This window comes from Acomys russatus, chromosome 18 (assembly GCF_903995435.1).
Source record: "Acomys russatus chromosome 18, mAcoRus1.1, whole genome shotgun sequence".
NCBI lineage: Eukaryota > Metazoa > Chordata > Mammalia > Rodentia > Muridae > Acomys > Acomys russatus.
The window spans coordinates 13,086,099-13,110,251 of record NC_067154.1 but is presented as its reverse complement, the minus strand read 5'-3'; the positions used below and the strand labels follow the sequence as shown (position 1 = coordinate 13,110,251).

The window sequence follows — 24,153 nt, the reverse complement described above, 5'->3', positions numbered from 1 at the left end:
TCTTTTACATCTGTCACCTCACACAACCAAGAGGAAAGGACACTGGCTTCCCTCTCTTTTCCTTCCCTCAGCCCTCCCCATCTTCCATTCATTCTAAGACACTTTGCTGAGCCATGGGAAAAGCTTAGGCAAATATTTAAGGGTGCAGTTAGAGGGCCGAGGAGGATGGTGGGAGCAAACATTTCCTTCCTTTTCCCCTCCACTACGTGTCTCAGGAGCTCTCATCTCAGATGCCATGCTGTGGAACAGCCTTGAGACTGAGGCTCTTCAGCTGGAGAGCGGATCCTTGGGAGACAGGGGAGGCTGCCGGGGCTGCAGAGAAGAGGGCCAGCTCATGATTAAAGGTAGGGACAAGGTGCTAGGGAGCCTGGGCCACAGGCTAGGAAGCCCGGTGACATTTCAAAACCCAAGTACAGCCGGGCATGGTGGCGCATGACTTTAATCCCAGCACTCAGGAGGCAGAGGCAGGCGGATTGCTGTGAGTTTGAGGCCAGCCTGGTCTACAAAGTACAAAGTGAGTCTAGGACAGCCAAGGCTACACAGAGAAACCCGGTCTCAAAAAACAAACAAACAAACAAAAAACCAACAACACCAAATAAACAAAAAACCCAAGTACAGCTGGCTGACTGTATCGCTAAGTTTGGCATTCACCAATTCAACAGTAGTAGATGGAGCTGAGTATGGTGGCACACGCCTGTAATCTTGCACTTAGGCTAAATCAAAAGAATCGCCACCAGTTCCAGGCCAATCTGTGGAAAAAAATAAGATTAAAAAAAAAAAAAAAAAAAAAAAAAGACTTAGTTAGTTAGTTTGCAGTGTTCTGGCCTGCACAGCGGAAGAGGACACCAAATCTCACAGATGGTTGTGAGCCATCATATGGTTGCTGGGAATTGAACTCATAACCTTTGGAAGAGCAGCTGGTGCTCTTAACCTCCAAGCCATCTCTCCAGGCCCAAATAAGGTTGTTTTAAAATAAAAACAAGGAACTAAGGAATTGCTCAGGGGTGTGGGGTGTGGGGTGTGGGGTGGGATGGTCAATAGAGCATGTTTTGCCTTTGCAGAGGACCAGAGTTCAGTTCCCCAGTGCAGCAGTTCAACTTCACTTCCAGGGGATCTGACTCATTCTATGGCCTCCCCAGGAACTGCGGCCACAGATACACATGCGGGCAAAACATGAATCTCAACAACAGCAAAATTAGAAAGTTTTCACATCTTTTCTCTATTTATTTATTTATTTAATAGTGAATGTTCGTTTTCAGGGCTGAACCATTTGGCACTGGAAAAGCAGTTGGTACACTCTTCCATGGGGAAGGCCACCTTTCTCATCCCCAAGCTTACCTCAGTTTCCGGTAGTACTTTGTGTAGGATTTAAGCCTTGTGGGCTTTTCCCCATCTAGTTTGGCACATTTGTTGGTGTCAGCCTTGTCCACCTCACATTTGGGTGGTCATGTTGGTGAGATTTTCTGTGTGCAGCTTCTGATGTTACTTAGGAGACACAGTCTCATGAAAAATTCCCCAATCCTGATTCTCTGGTCCTTACCATCTTTCTACCCCATCTTCTGCAATGTTTCTTGAGCCTTAGGTGTGAAGTGTTTTGTAGATGCAGCCATTGGGACTGGGCGCTATAACTCTGCATTTTGATTGGTCGTGGTTTTCTGTAGTGGTTTCTGTTGTAAAGAGACATTTCTTTGATGAGGGGTGAAGACGACAGTTATCTGTGGGTGTCAGGACAAATGCCTATACATTATTGTTGGCTGTGCTGCTTTAGTAAATTAGTGGTTGTGGATTCTCCTTAAATAGCCATGACATCACTAGCACTGACCGAGTAGTTAGCTTGGTATGGATTCCTTCTTGTTGAGGGAGTCTTAAGTCAAATTAGAGAGCTGTTGGTTACTTAAAGGCTTTTTGTTTGTTTGTTTGTTTGTTTTTCAAGACAGGGTTTCTCTGTGTAGCCTTGATTATCCTAGACTCACTTTGTAGACCAGGCTGGCCTCGAACTCACAGCGATCCACCTGCCTCCGCCTCCTGGGTGCTGGGATTAAAGGTGTGCGCCACCACGCCCGGCTTTCAAAGGCATTTTTTAAAAAAGATTTATTTATTATGTATACAGACCTCTGCCTGCATGTACACCTGCAGGCCAGAAGAGGGCATCAGATCACATTACAGATGTTTGTGAGCCACCACGTGGCTGCTGGGAATTGAACCGAGGACTTCTGGAAGAACAGCCAGCGCTCTTAACCTCTGAGCCATCTCTCCAGCCCTCAAAGGCAATGTTTAAAGCATAGATGAGAGCATGTGCATGTATGTAACTTCTCTAGGCTATTTTGTATAAAAGACTTGCACACTTGTGGCAAGTGGCGGGACAGGGCCCGGGACAGCAGCCCACGAGGAGTCCTGGAAACAATCTGGGAGACAATAAGGGGCAGCTGTGTAGGAGAACAGGGTGTCAGGTCAACATAGGGAAATACTGGGATCTGGCTGACGCATTCTTTAAAGTTCAGAGGCGCAAGGATTTTTGGAGACCAGCTGGCTGACAACTAAAAGGGAATTGGAGGGGCGGGAGAGATGGCTCAGTCGTTAAGAGCACTGGCTGCTCTTCCAGAGGATCCAGGTTTGATATTCAACACCAACATGGATGCTCACTCACAACTGTCTATAACCCCAGTTCCAGGGGATCGATTGTCCTTTTCTGGCCTCCAAGGGTACCAGGCATTCAGGCGGTGCATGGACAAATAAGCAGGAAAAACACTCACACACATAAAATAAAAATAAATAAAAGAGAATTGGAGGCGTGTATCCAAGCACAAGTTGAAAGGGTGCAGGCAATCCTAAGTCGGTGGTAGCTGTGACTTAGTACCCCAAAGCACAGAAGAGGCTTCGGAAAAAGAGAAGCCAAGGAGATGGGAGAAAGAGAAGGAAAGTGGATGGGATTTGGTTAAAGCACATTGGGTTCATTTAGAAGTTACCCCCCCCCCCAAAAAAGAGTACAGTAGGCTAGATAGGACAGTAGAAGAGTGGACCACACTCAGTGTCAGGTCACCTTGGCTTTAGTGTCAAGGGCTGCCGATGTGGCTCAGGGGTAGGGGGCTTCCCAAGCGTGCTCATGACCCTGAGTTTGATCTTCAGCACTAGAAGGCATGGATAAGCCATCAGAGCCTTCAACATACAGACAAATCCAGAGCAGAGAATGCAACAGCACTCATCACCCAGGAGTAAGAGTTTCCCATCGGTGGGGACAGAGTTTCCAGAATTAGGGAAAAATGACTGGAGCAAATCTGAGGTTAGGGACAGCACGCGTGGGAGGACGTTAGGTAAAGAGGAATCTGACCCTGTGTAAAAAACCACATTAATGGACTCCCCCAGCTGCTGTCCTGGGCCCTGTCCCTCCACTAGACAGCCCCCCTGCCACCCCGCCACCCCCTCCCCCGGCCCCATCAGTAAACACCACTTTCTCAGTGCCTGAGCCTGGGAGACAATCTTTTGGAAGGGGAAGGCTAGAGCCTCATCTGCTGCTGGAACAGTTTGGCCTGTCAGAAGAAGAGAAGCCACAGGGTTGCAGGGGCAGGTGCCAGCAAGAGAGGCAGGCTTGCCAGGAAGACACCCACGGTGAGAAGAGCAGGTGGCCCGAGGGGGAGTTTGCTCACCTCACCCAGGTTTGCTCTTGTTAGGAACAAGAGGATTCATGTGCCTAGGCCAAGGGCCCTTGGGGGCTCTTGCAGCTGGCTTATCAGAGTCTAAGCTCTAAGAAGCCAGGAACAAACAAGCTTCAAAGCTGAGGGCTTGGCTGGCAGGCAGGAGACTCAGGTCCTTCACCTCTGTCCACTCTCCCTCAGATGGTATATATATAAGACACTGGTCACACCAGAGAGATGAGGAGAGGAGAGAGAGCCTATAAAATGGACATGGGTAGCAAAGAGGTCTTGATGGAGAGCCCACCGGTGAGTGAGTATGTGTATTGTGTGCGTGTGTACGTACATACATAAGTGTACTAGATTTGCCCACTCCATCCTCCATAGGCTTTTTCTCCTTCTAAACTCATATACTTTACTAGCTTAGAGTTAGGCTGTTAGGATAGAAAGACCAAGATCATTGAGTCTCTTATAGAGGCAAGTATGGGAGCCATGAATTGCTATATAAAGGAGTTGAGAGCTACCATAGGGGTCAATAGAAAGGTCTGTGATAGAGCCACCAAGTAATTGGGAAGTTCCAGGAAGTATTACAGAGAAAATGACATGTGGGGCTGGATGTATAGATCACTGGGTAGAGTGCCTTGCAAGCGCAGGGACCTGGGTTCAGTAACACATAAACCTGGCATGGGTGTGCACACCATTTGGAAGTGTAATCAAGATAATCATTCAGGGTCATCCTTAGATATATAAGGAGCTGGAAGGCAGCCTGAGTCATAGATATAGTCCTTTAAAAAGAGAGAGAGAGAGAGAAGGATGGCTCAGCAGGTAGGGGTGCTTGTCACCAAATGTGATGGCCTGAGTTTAATCCCTGGAACTCACATGATGGAGGGAGAGGAGCTGTTTTTGACTTACACACAGACATACACACACATGCACAGGCACACACGTGTGTGCCTGTGCACATACATACTAAATAAGTACATGTAAAAAAAATTTGAAGATGACACATGGATTGAACTGGGAAGGAAGAAAAAGAAATCTATATAAAGGCATGGAGATGGTGCTGCTTGGGTCCTTTGAGGGTACAAAGACTTTGGATATGTCTGGGGTGCCAGGTATCTTGGGGAAACAGAAGGTGAGATTGGTGACTGGCTCTTTTGGACTGTTCTAAATCTAGACTTCACTTCTAACGTTCGAAGTATCTATGGCTTCGTTAGAGTCCAGCAACCTTCCCAAAAGCCTTCTCTGCTTTCCCCAGTCCTTCTTTGCCTATTCATAGCCCAACTGGGTAGTAGAGGGTGTCCAGTTTGTACAGGGAGAGGAAGGGACGTCCTCTCAACTGCCTGCTTGTCTCTCCGCTTTCCTCCCTTTCTCAGGACTACTCAGCAGGTCCCAGGAGCCAGTTCCGCATCCCCTGCTGCCCGGTGCATCTCAAACGCCTTCTCATCGTGGTGGTGGTGGTGGTCCTCGTTGTCGTGGTGATCGTAGGGGCCCTGCTCATGGGCCTTCACATGAGTCAGAAACACACCGAGATGGTGAGCAGGCAAATAGTAGCTACAAGGCACGTCACACAGAGGCTTGGGTGAGATGGGCAGATGGGCGGACAAACAAGAGCATAGCTTGGGTGACACAAGCAGAGGCAGGGTAGCAGCCCAGCATAGATGTTTTCCCCCAGGCCCTGGCCTATAGTGTGATAACTACCAGTCACTCCAACACCTGTTATGTTTAGCCTTTCCCGGCTCTCAGGAAAAAGGAGGGCTCTGGGTAGAAATGGGTACCAAAAGGCTAAGAGAAGAAAGAGGAATGCCAGGCAGCACCCTGACACCCTTTCCCCAGGTCCTTGAGATGAGCATAGGAGCACCGGAAACTCAGAAACGTCTAGCCCCGAGTGAGCACGCGGACACCATCGCTACCTTCTCCATTGGTTCCACTGGCATCATCCTTTATGACTACCAGCGGGTACGTATGCCTGAGGGACCAACATGACTTTACTGGAACTGCCCAGTTGTACCACTTCTTCCCAGAAGTCTCTCCCCATTCTGTGCCTGGCCACTTCCCCTCAGATGCTTCAATCACTGATTCAAACGTGTGTATCCCATGGCCAATCTTCAGGGAGTTGGCTGAGGATAAGGGTTAGGGAGGGAGGGAGGCAAGGGACCTTCCTGAATGACCTCTGGGGGTTCCATGCTTAGCTCCTGACTGCCTACAAGCCGGCTCCGGGAACCTGCTGCTACATCTTGAGGATGACTCCAGAGAACATCCCTAGCCTTGAGGCTTTCACTAGAAAATTCCAGAACGTCCAGGTGTGTGTGTGAGCAAAGGACATAAGCTGTCTCCCTCCAAGGGCTGGGGAGAGGTGGTATTGATTCTCCTGGGCCAGATGTGTTCTCCTGTCTACACTCACATGAATCAGTCACGCCTTCCCTACCAGCCCTTAGCTGGCCTTGGCTAAGTTCAGACACCACGTATGGGCTTCTGTTTCCAGCCCAGCCCGTCCGTATTGGTGAGGAAACTGAGTCTTGAGAATTGCCTGACCAGCTAGCTAAGTGTCTCATCAAGAACTGAAGGTGAGATTGAACATAGGTGCTTTTTTTTTTTTCCAGGCCAATCTCTCTGCACCCACCTTCAAGCTAGACCAGGAGGAAGGGCATGATTCTGGTTCCGAGTCTTCTGGGCGAGACCTGGCTTTCCTGGGCCTTGCTGTGAGCACCTTGTGTGGAGAGCTACCAGTGTACTATATCTAGGACCCCTCAGGTGAGCAACAGTACCTTCCAGGGTGCCTCGGCTACACTGGGAAAGCTTGGGCTGCCTGCTTTGTGGGGGGCGGGGAGACAGGACCTACTTGGGTTCTCTTGACATCAGTGGTCTGGGGAGCTCGGAGGATGGAAGGCTCACAGACACAGCCCACATGGGAATCCAGCAGGTGACTCCTCCTCAGTCCCCCTTCTTCACCTGATAAGCATCAATTTTTTTTTTTCTTCACAGGGTGGGTGGAAACTGCACCGGAACAGGAAAGACCCGCCGCAAAAGGGTCTTTGACAGCAATCAGGAAGCTGCTTCTGCCCATACCCGACAGGACAGGGTGGAAGCCCATAGGAGTAGAAGAGAGGTGTCTTCTACCACAAAAGAATAAAGCGGCCTGATTGAAAAACAAAAGAGTGGCACTTCTTTCCTTCCACATTTTCTCAGTTCTGCTCCTCCTGGGAAGGAGAAGGTTTGGGGAGTTGGGGTGCTTTGCCACATCCTCCCTGTCTAAGAGTGATGGGGATTTGGTCCTACTGTAGGTAGTGGAGAAGGGGCAAAAGTCGAGGATAGGGGACAGGACAGGACCTGGGTGCCATACACGGGTGTTAGGCGCCCTCCAGCGGTGTGCCCGCAGGGAAGGACAGCGTCAGAGACAGCTAGACAGACAGCGAGAAGCTGGAGAGCAGAGGTTTGACACAGACAGACTTTGGAGTCTGAGACAGACAGCCTTTGGAGTCTCAGGCTGAGAGAAAGATCGCTGGTCCAGGGACTGAAAGACAGGAACCGACCTGACAGAGTGCCCGGTGCCCGGTGCCCGGAGGGACTCCGCTCCGCGCAGGACAGCGGCCACTAGGGGGCCCCTCGAGGAGCGGTGCCTCCGGGCATCCCGGGCCCGCGCCCCCTCCCCGGCCCCGGCCCCGGCCCCGGCCCCAGGCAGCGGATCCCGCTCCGGGGCGGGCGGCGCTCCTCTCGCCCTCCCCGCCCGGCTGGCGCGCTTCCCGGCCCGGCCGAGTACGGTCCCAGCCCTGAGGGGGGCCGTGCTGGGCGAAAACCCGCCCTCCAGCGAGCTCATTTCCCTAAAAGGGGGGTGGGGAGTGGGAGGGCGGCGAGAAAAGAAAGGGAGCGACCGAGCCGAGGGCGAGGGGGACGCCGGAGCCCAGGGCCAGAGCAAGCCCGGCCGAGCGGGGGGCGGGAGACAGGAAACCGGACGGGAAGAGGTGGCCGCGGTGGGAGAGCGCCTCCCCTTCGTCTCCAGCGCTCCCTTCCCTGTCGCCCCGCTCCCGCGTCCGGGCGCGACCGCCACAGCCGCCCGCCAGCATGCCCGGCGTGGCCCGCCCGCCGCTGCCGCTGCCGCTGCCGCTGCTGTCGCTGCCGCTGCTACTGCTGCTGCTGTTGCTCCCGCGCGCCGGCCGGCCGCTGGACTTGGCCGACTACACCTACGACCTGGGCGAGGAGGACGCCCCGGAGCTCCTCAACTACAAAGACCCCTGCAAGGCGGGTGAGCGACCCCCGACTTCCCCCGGGGCGCACGGAAGCCGGGCGTGGGCAGTCTAGGATCGAGGCTGCCGGCCGGGCAGGGGTTGGAGTTGGGGTTGGGGGAGGACAGTCCAGTGTGGGAAGCTGGGAGCTGCTTGGTTGGCAATGCAGTGGGGGAACAAAAGACCGAGGGAGAAAGGGAGGGGGAAGTTTGGGGGACTTTTAGGACTGAAGTTTTGCTGCTGTTTGTGGAAACTGCTGCGGCTGCCGCTTGCCTTCCCAGAGGATTCCTGGGGAAATCTCCCTAGGTCCCAGTGAATCCCGCTGGCAAGGAGGCTTTTTCTCCACCGGGAAACTTCACTGGCCAAACTGAGTGAGTGAGTGAGTGAGTGAGTGAGTGAGTGTGTGTGTGTGTGTGTGTGTGTGTCTGTCCATCCCTTCTCTCCTATCCCTCCTGCTCTGTGGAATACTGGTGCTTGCCTGCTTGCCTGTTTGCCACAATGCTGCACATCTGTCTGGTTTGATGCCCAGAAGGCCTGCAGCTCCAAAGGAGTAGACTTCCCGTCTACTGAGCCCAGTGGTGGAAAGGGAAAGTTTTCCAGGGTGTTCCATGGATACTCGTTTGTGGGCAATCCTATGAATCTAGCCAGCTGCTGCAGCTCTTGGGGCACTCAAGAGACAGCTGTCAAAGTCAGAGAAATCAGCCCAGGAGAGTACTTACCTGTGCCCTTGTGTGCTAGGAGAGCTCTGCCAAAGCCAGGCTGGGATAGCAAATGAACCTCACAAAAGAGAATTCAGATAGTCTACATCAACCCTCTCACCCGACAGACACCTGCGGCTGATTAGCCAAGGTCTTGGGGCTTCTACAGTGTGTGTGTGTGTGTGTGTGTGTGTGTGTGTGATCTTTGTTCATGAGGACCCTCCTGCTGTGGTCCCCTTGGAGTGACCAGATGACCAGGCACTCAGGTCACTGGCCTAATTGATGTCCCTGAGCAGGCTACCTGGATTGGAGACAAGATGTCACAACTTTTCCTCAACTTCCTGCTTCTGACTTCAGCCTGTGTGTGAAAAGCTAAAGCCAAGGACTGAGACACAGGGAAGTAGACACAAAGTTTTGGGACAGGCAGCTATAGTCCTGACCACAACAGGGTTTAATCAGGGACTTTCCTTGCTCCATCGACCCCTGGGTAGAATAGAGACCATTTTAGTGTGATCAGGATAAGCCAAACCCGTTCAGCCTTTCCTCTTCTATGCCTGATGGGCTGTGGGCAAATCAGGACATTACAAGTCTCCATCTGGTTGTGTGTGGTAGGAGGGAGGGAGGAAGGATGAGCAAGGCATGAACCCTGAAGGACTCATTCACCACCAGGAGAGCTGAGTAGAGTCTCTGAACTTCAGTTTTCTCATTAGTAAAATGGGGCTGACAGTACATCACTTCATAGAGCTAAATCACTTCATAGGGCTAAGTCTGAAAACATGTATAAATCACTTCTTACCAGCATACAGTAAGCACTAAATAAATGCTTACCCCTTATGCTCTGTGCCTCTGGCTCTTGATTAATTTTTTCTGAGAGGGTACAGACTTGGAATTTTTTTAAAAAGCCAACTCGTCCTCGACCCTGTTCACTGTCTCTTATCCCTTTAAGTGATGTACATTTCCTGATATGTCTCATGGCTGGGTTTGATGTTGTGGAAGATGCAGAGACTTGCCAGACAGATCTCTGTCCTCAAAGAGATCATGTTCTAAGCAAGAAGGACCCAAGAGTACACTAACATTACACAGCACAAGCCGGGAAGAATAGGGGTCCCTCATCACCCCTTTATTCCTGGGGATGGGGAAGGCAGAGCAAAGGGACCACAGGGTGTCTGGGAAGGTTTGCAGAGTGGAAGCTGTGTGGAGGAAGTGGGACAGGAACACAGCCTCAAAGAACGAATAGGAAGCCTCGCTCATGTCGAAAATGGGAGTGATTTTTGGGAATAGCAAGAGGCTCAGGGCTCCATCTCCTGTCTCAGATTTCATGCTAGGGTGGGGCTGGCTGAGTTGGAGCTTCAAACAAGAGCTCTGGAGAAAGTTCTCTACCAGGGTGAAGTGAGGCTGATGGGGAGCTCAGCCAGGCCTGAGGTGGCTAAGAGAGCCTAGAGTCTGACAAGGCCAAGCTTCAGTGCCAAATCAGGCCTTCTTGTTGGGGTGACTGATGCCTAGGCCCTGTGGCCCACTCCAGAGGAAACTGGGCTAGTGTGCACACACGTCCCCTGAGCCTAATCCACTGTCCCTGCCAGGCTCCAGGCCCACCAACCCTCTTCTTTTATGCTTCTTCCTGCCTGATTTGCTTCTTGGCCCCTCCATAGCCTTGACCACCAGATGCTAGGGCTGCCCACAGCAGGTGCCTGCCTCTGCTTCCTTTGGCTAGTGCATACACATCCCCTTTTTTTTTTTTTTCCTCCTCTGCTACTTCTCCTCCTCCTCCTCTTCCTCCTCCTCCTCCTCCTCCTTCTTCCTGCTGCTTCTTCCCCCACAAGGGACTAGCAACGAAAGCCCTTTGATTCTCCCAGCTTCTTCTAAACACAGCCAGGCCTCACCATTCAAAATTACCTCTTTAGTTACTGTTTGAGCTAGATTGATTTATTTACTTCTGTAGATGGGGGTCTGAACTCATCATTCTCTCTGCTCTCTGCCTCCCACGTGCTAAGATCACAGGGGTGAGCCACCACATCCAGTTAGGGCTGCTGCTAAAGTAAGGACAGAAATGAAGACCCTTGATGTCCTGGGGAAGGTCCTGAACTTTTGGGCCAGCAGGCAAACCGGGACTATTGGTGTGCTTAGGGCTGATTTGATCAAGCCCGCTCTCAGTTTCTGTACTGGAGGCTCTGGTTTCCTTCTGCTGAATGCCGGGCCATGGAAGAGGATTTCAGAGATTCCCAGCGTAGCGTCTTGACATTGGCACATAGGGCCTCCCACTTAGACCTCAGCTGGCAGCCAGTGCGTCTGCAGAATGAAACATGGACAGCACTCTCGGCTCTTTCTTACCACTCTCACCCAAGGACCTTGGGGCCCAGGTGTGGAGTCCAGAAGAAGCACACGATCTTATCTCTCACCAGACCACATTCCCTCTTCCAGACACCCTGAGTGAGTCACCCCTCTCTCCTAAGACCCTGTTTTCTGCCTGAGTCACCCTCACTTTCAGGTGTCCCAATGGTGGGTGGAAAACACACACCTCCACGGGCCCTAGGGGAGGGGGACAAGTTAGATGCCTCAGGAAAAAAGGGGTCGTTCTTTTGGTTTGAGATAGGATCTCATTGTGGAGCCATGGCTGACCTGGGACTTGCTTTGTAGACCATGCTGGCCTGGAATTCACAGAGATATACCTGCCTCTGCCTCCTGAGGGCTGGGATTAAATCATGCACCACCGTGGCTGCCAGGAAGAAGGGACTCTTAGGAATCCTGTTTCTCCAGTGATTTGGGAAAACATTGGTGGTGGAGGTGGAGGTGGAGGTGGTGGTGATGGTGGTGGTGGTGATGGTGGTAGTGTGAAGGAGGCTATCTCCTGAATAGGTATATGGAGGCTCAGTTGGTCTCTCTTCCTCCCTACACATGTGCACACCTGTCCATTCCTAGGAGCCCTTTTCCTTTGAGGAGTGTGGGCTGTGAAATGTAATCGACTGCTTTTGTTTTCTTTTTCTTACATGTAAGAACACACTGGAAGTTGTGCAGGGAATTGGTTGTGTATATTTGTATATGTGCCTTGCCTTCATAGTAGGTCTGTTCACCTATACATGTTAGGCCTTTGTATGAGCACGGGCACAAATGTCCACCGGTGTGTACATGGACATGAGAATAAGGCCATTTGCATATTCTGGGGCCATAAGTGCTTCCTCCCATGGCTACAAGTCTACATTCATTGAGGGAGAGATACAAGCCTGCCCTGCATACATGGCCTTGGCGCTCCATTACATACCAACCAGGCTCCACTCAGGAGGTGAGATCTGGCTATGCCAAGAGGAAGGGACTTTGGAGTCCAGAAGCTGACCCGGGGGACAAAGATTGCTCTGTAGGTCCACATACACATTGATGTGACTCTGTGATCTTTCCCATCCAACACTGGGCCTGGCTACAGATCACCCTCAAGTGCTTCCTGGCTGTTTTACAGCCAGGAAGCAAAACAAAAACTTTTGATCCTGTGTTGAAAACAGCTGCTACTTTGACCCTGACCTTGACCCCAGGGCTTCCTTTGGTGCAGGAAAGCATCCTGAAACTCTCTTGCATCTAGATTGTCCAGCTTCCTAAGGTTAGGATCCCAGATGCACCAGCTGTCAGCCCAACTCCTGGCCATAGGCTCGCCTCCCACCCCACCCTGCCCCCATTCTGTTCCCATGCATTCTTCAGCCATGACATCTCCACCACAGGGCATCCAGCTGAGCTTTGTAGCTAGCCCTGTTCCTTCTACTTGCCCTGCCCTAGCCCCACACTGCCTGGGCTCCCGGACCAACATGGTGCTGTAGTTCCTGTCCATAGATTCCTTCAGATGGAGAGTGAGTGCAAGGGACCCAGTATGTCTAGGGAAGGTTTGAGCCTCCAGGGTCAGTGAGGTGAGCACAGCGAGCTGGATGTTCAGCAGTTGCTTTCTGTGCTCTCGGCTTGGTGCTAGATGCTTCTTCGGGCACATCCTTGTTTCTTGCAGTAATCTTAGGAGATGCACTCTATCACGTGCCTTCTTTTAGATAGGAGAAAGCAGAGGTTTCAAAGAGTTTACAGGATTGTCAGCTAGTGGGAGCCAAACCCGGATTCAAAGACCAGTCTCTGCTTCTAAAGATCCTGCTTTTTGCTGGTAGTCCATCCCCATGGGTACAACTGCCTTCTGGAGGGTATAAAATTGGTCTGTAAGGTGTACAGACCTTTTTTATTATCTACCAAGAAATACAGTGTAATAACTATTTAGCATTTGCATTGCATTAAGTATTATAAGTCATCTAGAGATGATTGGAAGTATATAGGAATGGTGAGGATACTTGGTAGATTGCTCGCCTAGCATGCATAGACCTCTGAGTTTGAGCAGGTATGGTGTGGCTGATGTCTGTAGTCCTCAAATTTGGGAAGTAGAGGCAGGAGGATCAGAATTTCAAGATCATCTTTGGCTGCATAGGACGTTTGAAGGCAGATTGGGCTACACAAGACCCTATCTCAGAAAAAAAAAAAAGAAAGAAAAAGAAAAAGAAAACTAGAAAACATAGGAGAGTATGGGTAGGTTCTATGCAAACACAATGCGTTGTTGTTGGTGGTGGGTTTTTGTTTTTGAGACAAGATTTCTCTGTATAGTCTTGGATATCCTGGACTCGCTTTGTAGGCCAGGCTGGCCTGGAACGCACAGAGATCCGCCTGCCTCTGCCACCCCAAATGCCACCATGCCTAGCTCACAATGCTATTTTATATGTGGGCTTGAGCATGTCAAGGTTTTAGTATCTGTAGGGGTCCTGGAATCGAAAGCATAGGGAGACTGAGGGACAGCTGTGTATGCTGATGCCCATGGGTATGGGTGTAGAAGCCTGGAGGTGCCATGTGCATGTGTACAGAAGTACAAAGTGCACAGCCATGTGAGATGAGCCTGTGATAATGGCGTGTAGGAACCTACCATCTCCTCCTGGAGTCTCTCCTGTCTCACACCCCCCCCCCCCCTTTTGCACACAACTGAGAAACATCTGTCGCTGTAACCTCAGTTACTAAGCCTGGGTCATGCAGAGTGTCATCTTGAGAGAAGCTTCCCAAGCACCAGAGGAGACTCTTAACTAGTTACAGTCTGGTGACCTTGGACATGCCCCAGGGTCCTGATCTCTGAGGAGTCAAGGAAGGGAGCTGGCATCTGGCTTCCAGGTTATCTCTCTAAATGTTTGTAGTGAGACACTCCTAGGGGTGTCATATGGCTTACTGAGCATGCTGTGGGTGGGCCAGGATTAAATGGACTCATTAGTGAGCGGACACTGTGTGAACTGGAAAGCGCTGGGCAAATTTCAACAGACATTTACATAAGGTGTCATTATTGCTACTATTACTGGCCTAATGAGTTCAGAGCTTGCCACTGGCTTGTGTGTTTTGGAGCTTGTATCTGTGTTTGTTTGTTTGGTTTTTTTTTTTTTTTTTTTTAGAACTCTGGACTGTGTGTGTATTTTTCTGTGGATGTGTGTGTCTGAGTGAGTGTCTATTTTTGTATACACCTATTTACAATATGGGATCCCAAGAGGAGACAGACGAGTCAATCCACTGGACTAGGAATGGTTAAGGCTAAGTATAAATCAATCCTTCCAAAGCTTAGGATAGTCTAACTTAAGTCAGTTTCCTTCTGGGCCTCAGTCTCCTAGATTGTTATATAAAAGACTGGCTTGATGATTGTTAGGGTCACCCCCACATTCGAGTGATCTGTGTCTGAGTGTGTGTCCCTGGGCATGTATTTGCAGACCAGAAAAAAACTGACACGATATCTCATTCATCCCTTCAGTGTGTTCTTTTTACCCCACATCCAGTGCTGGGTACTGCTTGCATGTGCAGGGGTGTAGTCTCTGGCCTCAATGGCTCTGCCCAGACAGCATGGGTTTGGATGTCACCATACGCCCATAGGGACCATTAGCCATCGGTGTCTGACTAAGTGTGTGATATGTGTATCCACCCAGTGGGGGCAACTGTGGAGGAGGAACCCGTGTGTAAGGCCTCAAGGTTAAAACAATTTGTGTAGTGCCGACTCTGCGGGATGAGAAGCAGATGTCACCACCACTGCAGGGATGCTCCCATGCTTCCACCTCCAGCTTGGCCTCCTGCCTCCCCTAGCCCAGCCCAGCCCAGTGTGAAGCTCACATCTGGGCTCTTTCCAGAGCAGGCAGTGTTATGCCTCAGCTTCCTCTTACTCTAGACGGTTCAGAAAAAAGATAGGGGCTCCTCAATCCATCTCTCTAGAAGCTTCTTTTCTCAGGCCCAGAACGAAGGGGGTGGTGTCCTACCCCTGGGACTTTCCTCTCTAGAGGGAGGACCCAGAAACTTAGGATTTGTTTGACAACTGTTACACCTTTCCCTGTGAGCTGGGAACCTCCTGGTGTAAGTCTTGGCCGCCCAGATTTGCGTACCCATGCCAAGTCTTGTTGGACCAGGTAAGTATATTAGACATCTTACGATACTCCATATCCCCAATTTGCTTGAAATGGCATTTATTAGGTGATACCACATACTCAGCACAGGCTCACAGAGAGACTTTCCGACACTGTAACAAAACACCTGAGAAGACTGGCTTAGAGAAAAGGTTTATTTTGGCTCCCGGTTCCGGGGTTTCCAGACGAAGATAGTGGAGGACATGGTACTAGAGCCTCTTATAGCCAGCAGATTGTGGTGGGAACATTTGGCAGAGCAAAATGGCTCATCTAATCAGCCAGGAGGCAAAGATAGGATGAGGAAAGGGTCAGATCCCATAATGATCCCCTTTTTAAGGGTGCACACATACATGCACGCGTGCATAGCTCTACACACACACACACACACACACACACACACACACACACACACCGACATAAGTACCTCTAAGGGTCCACTTCCTAAGAATGCACAGAACCTCCCAAGAGCGCCACCTTGGGGACAAAGCCACATGTGCTCTTAGACACTAGAAGCACCTTTGCTTCCAAGTGTCTCACAGATCACTTGTCTCTCGGAGGACCTCGCTGAGTCAGTATTTGTGTGAACTTTGTATTGTAAAGGTTAGCTCCATAGGGCTAGGAATGTCTTCTGCCTTGCTAGTTTCTGACTTAATGACTGGCCCATAGTAGGTAATAATTAGCAGTTGCTAAAGACGATGGGAAGGGTGACACAATTGCGTCTTGTGTGTGTGTGTGTGTGTGGACAGCTTGCCGGAGTTTGTCCTCTCCTTCCTCACGTCATTGGGTTTAAAGGCAAGCACTTCTATTCGCTGAGCCATTTCACTATCTAAGAGACAGGCTAGGTCTGGCTTACCTCCAAACCCCAGACCCACATGGTCCTTCAGCCTCAGCTGCCTGAATAGCTGTGGCTATTATGCATGTGTTATCACACTTCACTCTTGCTGGTACTTGAAGTAAGCATCAAGGATAATCTCTAGAGAGACTCTGGAGGCTGACCTGCCACCCTCCTACTCCAGCAGCCAGCAGCCAGCAGCCAGCGTTTGAGGATCAGCGTAGGGCTATGTACCCACTGGCTCAGGGTTAAGTGGAGTGAGTGCAGCCTAGGGTAAGAGGATTAACTCAGCCTCTGGCCACTTCTTTTCTTCTCCAGCTGCCTTCCTTGGGGACATTGCCCTGGATGAAGAGGACTTGAGGGCTTTCCGGGTGCAGCAGGCTACAGCCCTCAGACAGCAAACAGCCCGGAGGTCATCCATCAAAGCTGCAGGTACACTGGGACAGGTTGCCTTTCTGTGTCTCAGAAATGTGTTTCAGATTTGGGAATCAAGCTCCTCGTCCCCCATTTCCAGCTAGGCTCCTCCCAGGACAGAGGCCATAAACTTGAACCCATCACAGGGCCTTGTCTTCCTCTGGGATAGCTTTATCTCCCCCCACCCCCGGGAAGAGAAATAAACATTGACACCCACGGGAGCCAAAAGGCAGTATTTTTCAAGCCTACAGCTTACAAAGTACTTTCAGAAGTATTATCCTACTTGGCTGTCTCCAATCACCTCCAAGAGTGTCTTAGTTAGGGCTTCTATTACTATGATAAAACACCATGAGGCAAAGCAACTTGGGGAGGAAAGGGTTCACTCCAGCTTACAACTCTCAGGTCAGATTCCATCACTGAGGGAACATAGGGCAGGAACCCGGAGGCAGGAACGGAAGCAGAGGCCATGGAGGAGTGCTGCTTACTGTCTTGCTCCTCCTGACTTGTTCAGCTTTCTTATTTATATACCCCAAGACTGTTTGCCCAGGGGTGGCACCTCCCACGGTAAGCGGGCCCTCCCATATCAATCATTAATCAAGACAACACTGGACAGAGTTGCCTACAAGCCAATCTTACTGAGAGATTTTCTCAGTTAAGAATTCTTCTTCTGGGGCCGGGAGTGGTGGGCGTACACCTTTAATCCCAGCACTCAGAAGGCAAAGGCAGGTAAATCACTGTGAGTTTGAGGCCAGTCTGGTCTACAAAGTTAGTCCAGGATGGCCAAGGCTACACAGAGAAACCCTGTCTCGAAAAACCAAGCCAAACCAAACCAAACCAAAACAAAACAAAAACAAAAAAAGAATTCTTCCAGGGCCAGGGGTGGTGGGCGCACGCCATTCATCCAAACACTCCGGAGGCGGAGGCAGGCGGATTGCTGTGAGCTCAAGGCCAGCCTGGTCTACTGGTCTATAAAGAGAGGTTCAGGACAGCCAGGGGTATTAGGCAGGGCTGGAGCTAGACTCCAAACCTTTGTCTTCCAATCCATAATGCTGTGCCCATATCACAATCCCTTCTGAATGTCCTGGTTCCAGTGTGTGTTCTATGCCTTCTCCGGAGCCATCCTCAGAGGCCTCTTCAGTGCCCCCTCCCAAACTGTTGCCAAGACTCAACCGGTCACCTTTGCTTTCTGCGTTCTTGTGTTCTGTGTGTACAGTTTAGTATCTTTCCATGCCACACAGAAAGGATTTGTTCACATGTCCCAAAGCTGGGATCAAAGCTCTTTGTTTCCTGGTTTCCCAAGTAACTACCAACCTATGAGGCATTGGTGGTGGGGAAAGAGAGTGCCTGGATTGGCTCTTCCCAGCCCTCTTACTGCTACACTGAGGGGCAGTCTTATCATCAGGGTGGCCCTGGACCCCGGTTCAGAAAGCCGGTATGGAGCTCTCCCATTGCTCAAGTAACAGATTCCCACTGAGGGGTCAGTTCTGGGCACACTTGGGTGTGCCGGGCCATCTTCCTTGTCCTGGAGGAAGGATGACCCTGGTGTAGGCAATGTAGGGTTTTTAAGTCAACTACGGTTGACATCAAAGGGCATTCTGGTGTCTCAATGACAAGAGACGTTTACAGGAGCTGCGTACGTGGAGGCTGGTGGGAATAGCACAAGGGGAAAGTCTTACCACGGCGCTGTTGCCATCAGGCAATTCAGGGTTAAACTTTGACCTTAGCTTCCTTTTCCTTCAGATGCACACAGTGGCACTTGCCCCAATGCTATCGAGCTGCTGTGTCACATGGGAACAAGGGCCCAGAAGCCCTGAGAAAGCATGTAGCTCTGTAGTCTTCTCTGGTATCAAGGCTTCTTAGACAAAAAGGGACATTTTCCAAACCTCAGATCCCTCAGGCCCCCCACAGTTCCTGGGAAATGGCTTAGTTCCCTGCTGTCCTCGGCAGCTCCAGACACTTAGAGCGCAACCTCACAACTATTACAGAACTTTATAGTTATTTTACATAGTCACCATGAAGAATGTATTAGCAAAGACTGAGTCACTGCTTGTAGGAGTAACGAAAGCTCCCACCAGCTTTTTTTTTTTTTTTTTTTTTGGTTTTTCAAGACAAGGTTTCTCTGTGTAGCCTTGGCTGTCCTGGACTAACTTTGTAGACCAGGCTGGCCTCGAACTTACAGCGACCCGCCTGCCTCTGCCTCCCGAGTGCTGGGATTAAAGGTGTCCGCCACCACCGCCTGGCTGCTCCCACCAGCCTTTAGTCACATTTTGGTAAACCGATCCCTATATGACCACATTTTATGTGTGTTTCTCTTAAAGACGCCTTATTTAATATAAAGTTGCTTCATTAGTTAACCAACGCTGTGGTTAGCAGTGTTGACTTCAGCCAGAACAAATTTCGTGAATGTGGGTATTTCTTGGTAAGACTTACCGCAGCTTTTGTTTTGTTTTGGTTTCGTATGTGCGGGTGATAATGGCGATTGAACCTTAGGCATGCCAGGCAAGCATTTTACCACGGAGGTACAAGCCCAGATCCATTTTACCTTTTTACTTTGTGATAGGGTCTCCCTAAAGTTGCCCAGGCTGGCTTTAAATTCACTGTAGAACTCATGCTGGTCTTGAAGTCATAATCCTCCTGCCTCAGCTTCTTCAGGAGTTGAATGACAGGTTTGTATCACCAGGCTGGGCTCAGGTTTTTGTTTTTTTTTTTTGTTCTGGGAACATAAGACAACACAGGAGCACTTTGCATAGGAACCATTTTAAACAGCCAAATCATCAACAACAACAATAGTACTTTAAAAAAGAGTGGCACTCGGTTCACCCAACAAAAAAAAAAAAAAATAACAACAACAAAAAAAACCCGATACTTGTTTGTAGTGTGAGAGGTGAAACAGGCAGACAGAATTCCTTGTTCAGCCTTGGCTGGGAACATGCACACATTGGACCACTCAGCTTTGTTTTTCACTGCCCTGTGCAAGTTCATGGGTGACCATGAAAGCCTGACAGTTATTGATTCGAGAGGTGCAAATAAAGGTTTAGCAAAGTAGGCGAATTTGCAAATCCAGAATCTACAAATAATGGGTTTCATTACTCTGCGGCTCCTCCTCTTCCTAGCCAATCACTTGCTACCACCGACTCTTTCAACTCTTCTGATTCCAGGAAACTCATCTGCCCTGGGTGGTCAGAGCACCAGCGGGCAGCCACAGAGGGAAACCAGGGGCAGGTGGAGGGGCAGGCCTAGGAGCAGGCGGGCAGCGACATCCAGACCAGAGCGAGTGTGGCCTGATGGGGTCATCCCCTTTGTTATTGGAGGGAATTTCACTGGTAAGTGTGCTGCTTTGAGAGAGTCTACACCTGGCCTTGGCCTTGTTTCCTTTGGCCTGCCCTCCGGGCAAGGCAGTGCACCTGCAGGTTGCCAGGCACTGTATCGGTGGGTGAAAGTGCCCCCAACCCCCACTCACTTGACAGCCTGGCTTTTTATCCTCCCACAGGCAGCCAGAGGGCGGTCTTCCGGCAGGCCATGAGACACTGGGAGAAGCATACCTGTGTCACCTTCTTAGAGCGCACAGATGAGGACAGCTATATTGTATTCACCTACCGACCCTGCGGGTGAGCAGGGAGGGACCCCTGGGCACTATTCCCTTGGTGGCATCCCCAAGCCAGGTTCTCTCCTAGGCACTCTTGCTGCTCTCAGCTGGGCCTGCCCATGCCCTCTCCCTGCTATGGGCATCTCCCATAGACATGGCTCAGACCCTAGCATTGAGTGCTCCTCCACCCCACCCACCCACCCCCGTCGCACCCCCCCCCACAACGCCCCAGCAGCCTGGCCCGGCCCCTGAGTGGATGCACTCCCCCAGCTCGGGACCACCCCCCTGAGCTGGCCCCGCCCTCCAGGTGCTGCTCCTACGTGGGTCGCCGAGGTGGGGGCCCCCAGGCCATCTCCATCGGCAAGAACTGTGACAAGTTTGGCATCGTGGTCCATGAGCTGGGCCATGTCATTGGCTTCTGGCACGAGCACACGCGGCCCGACCGGGACCGCCATGTCTCTATTGTACGGGAGAACATACAGCCAGGTACACACACCCCAGGGTCTGCATCCTATTTTAGGGCTTATGGAGTTGCGTGGGGGGTCTGACACAGGTCCTGGACATAGGGGTCAGGTTAAGTAGCCAGAAGCCAGCTCTCCTGGTGAGAAGGCTGGGCTGCAGCCAGCTTGTCCTTGGATGCCCCATAGACTTATCTCTTTATCTGCCCTCCATCTCCCATCCTTTGCTATTTCTGAACTCTTCCATCATTACTCTGCTTCTCTCTGTCCTTCCTCCTCCTTATTCGTGGTCTCCTGACCCTGCTTCAGCATCTTCTTCAGCCTTTTCTGCTGGGAAGGCCTAGTCTGTAGATGCCCCTTTTCCCTCACTTTCCTTGCGCCTTCAGATAGGGCAGCCCCTCTCAGGTACAGGGAGGACACAGGCCACTCCACTGACCGCACACCCCCACTTTTCTCACCGGTCTTTGCAGGGCAGGAGTATAACTTCTTGAAGATGGAGGTTCAGGAAGTGGAGTCCTTGGGAGAGACCTATGACTTTGACAGTATCATGCACTATGCCCGGAACACGTTCTCCAGGTGAGAAATGGGTGGTCTGGTCCTTGTCCAAGGAAGCCCCAGCTTGCCATCTGAAAGCTGTTCCCTTGCTGACTTCTTCTTTTTTGTTCTGCCCTGCCCCAGAAGGCACCAAAGATAAGGGTAGTCTTCTGGGTGCCTGCAGCCCCTAAAAAAGGGGAGGCTATGCCTGTCTTACTAGTCTCTCCCATTAGTGCAGAGCTGGCAGGCCAGGGCTATGCCCGTTGCCATGTGAAGCAAGGGTTTGTGGCCTAGAAGACTGAAAACCTGAGGTCACAGATCCTGCTGTGTGGGGTCTCCAGAGTGTGCCAAGCCAAAGTGGCCAGGTTTGTTCCTCATCTGCCACCAGGGCAGTTTCTTTTTCCAGTAGTGGCCAGAGGGGATTATCTCCTTCTAATTGTCCACCCTGCCGCCCCTCTCCCCCAATCCCAACTTGTTTTTGTTTCACAAAACTAGCAATTGAACCCAGGGCCTTGTGACAGGAGGCAAGTACTGTACCCCTAGCTTATATGCCCAGTCCTGTTGATTTTTTAAAAATGTATTTATTTTTATTTTATGTGCATTGGTGTTTTACCTGTACATGTGTCTGTCAGATCCCCTGGAACTGGAGTTACAGACAGTTGTGAGCTGCTATGTGGCTGCTGGGAATTGAACCCTGGTCCTCTGGAAGAGTGCTTTTAACCCCTGAGTCATCTCTTCAGCCCCCCTAATTTTTATTTTTGGGAGAGGGTCTTACTAAGTTACCTAGACTATCCTTGAATTCACTATGTAACCCAGGCAGGATTTGAACTTAAAATTCTTTCTCTTTCTCTCTCTCTCTCTCTCTCTCTCTCTCTCTCTCTCTCTCTCTCTCTCTCTCTTTTCTTTTTTATTTCTTTTTCTCTCTCTTACGTCTATTTATTTGCGTGCATATATGCACACACGTGCCAGACTATACCTTGTGGTGGGCAGAGGACAATTTGCAGGAGTTGCTTCTCTCCTGCCACAATGTGGGTTCTGGGGATCAAACTCCACTCACCGGCTTGGTGGCAAGTGTCTTGACTCTATGAGCTGTCCCGCTAATCTGCAGAACTTGAACCCTTTTTTTTGGTTTTTCAAGACAGGGTGTCTCTCTGTAGCCCTGGCTGTCCTGGGCTCTCTTTTTAGACCAGGCTGGCCTTGAACTCACAGAGATCTGACTGCTTCTGCTTCCCTGAGTGCTGGGATTAAAGACATGCACCACCACACCCGGCTAGAACTTGAACTCCGTCTTGCTTCAGCCCCTTAAGTAGCAGAGATTACACGCAGGACTGGCTTTGTCTGTTTTAGGACTGGCTAATTTGTACAAAACTTGGCTTTTGCCCTGGACTGGTCCCCACTGTCAGTTCACAAGATACCTCCTTAACCGGGGCTTCACGTGAGAAGATCCTCCTGCAGAACTGGGGGGTGGAATGCCCCACTTTTTCTCACACTCCTCCCTGGATTGGCCTTCCTGCACTTATCTGGTCCCTATCTGGGTGCTGGCCCTTGCCCCCGTCCATCTCTAAACTCCTCTAGACCTCTTCTTCCTGCTCAGGGCCTGGGAATTGGGGGAGACCAAGAAAGGGGGTGAACTCATCCATCCAGCCCTCCACCCCCACAGGCCCTCCTTCTCTTTCCCATCATACCTACACCCCCTGCTGGGCCCTTCCTAGCTAGATGTGAGTCAGGGACCTTGGGTGGGGAGGGGAGAACTGCTGTCTCATTTCTTTTTTCGTTTTTTTTTGTTGTTGTTGTTCTGCTCCTCCCTTATGAAACGACAGAGATTAGCAGGAAGGAATTGGGAAAGAGGGACACTGAGACCTGAGAGCTGACTGGCTACTAATGGAGCTGCGGTTATGTTACCCTTTGACCTTGCTCCAGTCACAGCCATGTTAGAGGGTAATGAGTTGACCTGGGCAGTCAAGAGAGAAGCTGACCAGGACTGAATCAGCCTTTGAGGTCTGGAGGTGGAAGCTGGGGTGGCGCTGCAGAGATGGCAGATGGAGTTGAAGGCAGTCTGAGCATAAGGGCCTGGGTCCCTGATCTCTCAAAGAATTTCTGGAGCTTCTGCCCCCCCCCCCCAGCTTCCTGTGGTATAGCTGCCACGGAACAGAGTGGCTGCTGGTCAGTGGGCAGCTTAATGACAGGGTGAGACATCTCCGCCCTTCACTGACCCGGCTGAGGAATGTCTGGGCCTTGGCGGCCATGCCCTGTGGGTGTAGATGTGCACACCACCCTTCTTCACCCATCTTCCAGCAGACTCATGCCCTCGGTCTCCTCATGTCCTCCTCAGGGGCATCTTCCTGGACACCATTGTTCCCAAGTATGAGGTGAATGGGGTGAAGCCTTCCATTGGCCAAAGGACCCGACTCAGCAAGGGGGACATCACGCAGGCCCGGAAGCTCTACAAATGCCCAGGTTGGAACAAGGAAGGGACAGACCAGGAGGGATGAAGGGTAGGGTCCAAGGAAGACAGAAGCCAGGGCCAAGAACCCCCTAGAAAGTCACAGCTGTGAGTCTCAGAGAAGGAAGGAAAGAGGGACCATGAGGAAGGACAGTGTTCTGGTAAAGGACCATCTTGGGCCTGGGCTGGTAGGTGGTAGGGAGGGCCTAGAAAAATGAGGAGGAGGAGGGGGAGGAGGAGGAGGGGCAAGGAGGGGTGCAACTAGCCTCTATCTTGGTTAGTGAGGAGGAGGCCAGGCCCACTAAAAGAGTGTGACCTGAACTCTGGAATCCAAGTTGCCTTGACAACAGGGCATCTGTTTACCCTGGCAGCACTAGACCAGAGGAGTAGGATGGTTTATGCATGTATGTAAGGAGGAGGGGGTACATCTTAAAGGGACAGAACACCTCTCTTCGGCCGCTCTTGTTTTCCCTAAGGGTTCCAAGGCTCAGGGGTGAGCCGAGGGTGGCGGGGAGGGGTGTGGTGGTGGTGGTGGTGGTGGTGATGATGGTGGTCTGGCACTGGCAGCCAGCAGCTTAGCTACTTTTTTTTGCCTTGACAGCCTGTGGCGAGACCCTCCAAGACAGCACTGGCAACTTCTCCTCCCCTGAGTACCCCAATGGCTACTCTGCCCACATGCACTGTGTATGGCGCATCTCAGTCACACCTGGGGAAAAGGTAACCGGGACTGACCACCTGTCTGCCTCTCCCTTCCTTCCTCTACTGGGATCCCAGCAATAGGATAGCATCACCCTTCATGGGCTCCAGCCCAGGGACTTCCGACGCAAGGATGACTTACCTGGTCATCCGCATGAATGCATTAAGTATGTGATAAGGAGGGCTCCCACCAATGCTAGCTGCCTTGCTCT

At 51.1% G+C, this 24,153-nt stretch overlaps 2 protein-coding genes across 2 annotated transcripts in view; both read left to right on the top strand.

The window, feature by feature from the left end:
• The first annotated feature begins 4,680 nt into the window (after positions 1-4,680).
• Sftpc (surfactant protein C) lies at positions 4,681-6,763 on the top strand. Its single transcript, XM_051160592.1, has 6 exons — positions 4,681-4,764; positions 4,925-5,164; positions 5,466-5,588; positions 5,822-5,932; positions 6,233-6,383; positions 6,615-6,763. Exons 1-5 carry the CDS (start codon positions 4,681-4,683, stop codon positions 6,371-6,373), a joined length of 699 nt encoding a protein of 232 aa, XP_051016549.1. The 3' UTR covers positions 6,374-6,383; positions 6,615-6,763.
• A 701-nt stretch (positions 6,764-7,464) lies between these two features.
• Positions 7,465-24,153, top strand: part of Bmp1 (bone morphogenetic protein 1) — a 46,456-nt gene continuing 29,767 nt past the window's right edge. The window contains 10 exon segments of the mRNA XM_051160801.1: positions 7,465-7,767; positions 7,770-7,872; positions 16,129-16,141; positions 16,143-16,242; positions 19,383-19,547; positions 19,715-19,832; positions 20,118-20,296; positions 20,739-20,844; positions 23,135-23,259; positions 23,847-23,962. Of these exon segments, the coding sequence (XP_051016758.1) occupies positions 7,692-7,767; positions 7,770-7,872; positions 16,129-16,141; positions 16,143-16,242; positions 19,383-19,547; positions 19,715-19,832; positions 20,118-20,296; positions 20,739-20,844; positions 23,135-23,259; positions 23,847-23,962 (1,101 nt within the window). The 5' untranslated portion in view covers positions 7,465-7,691.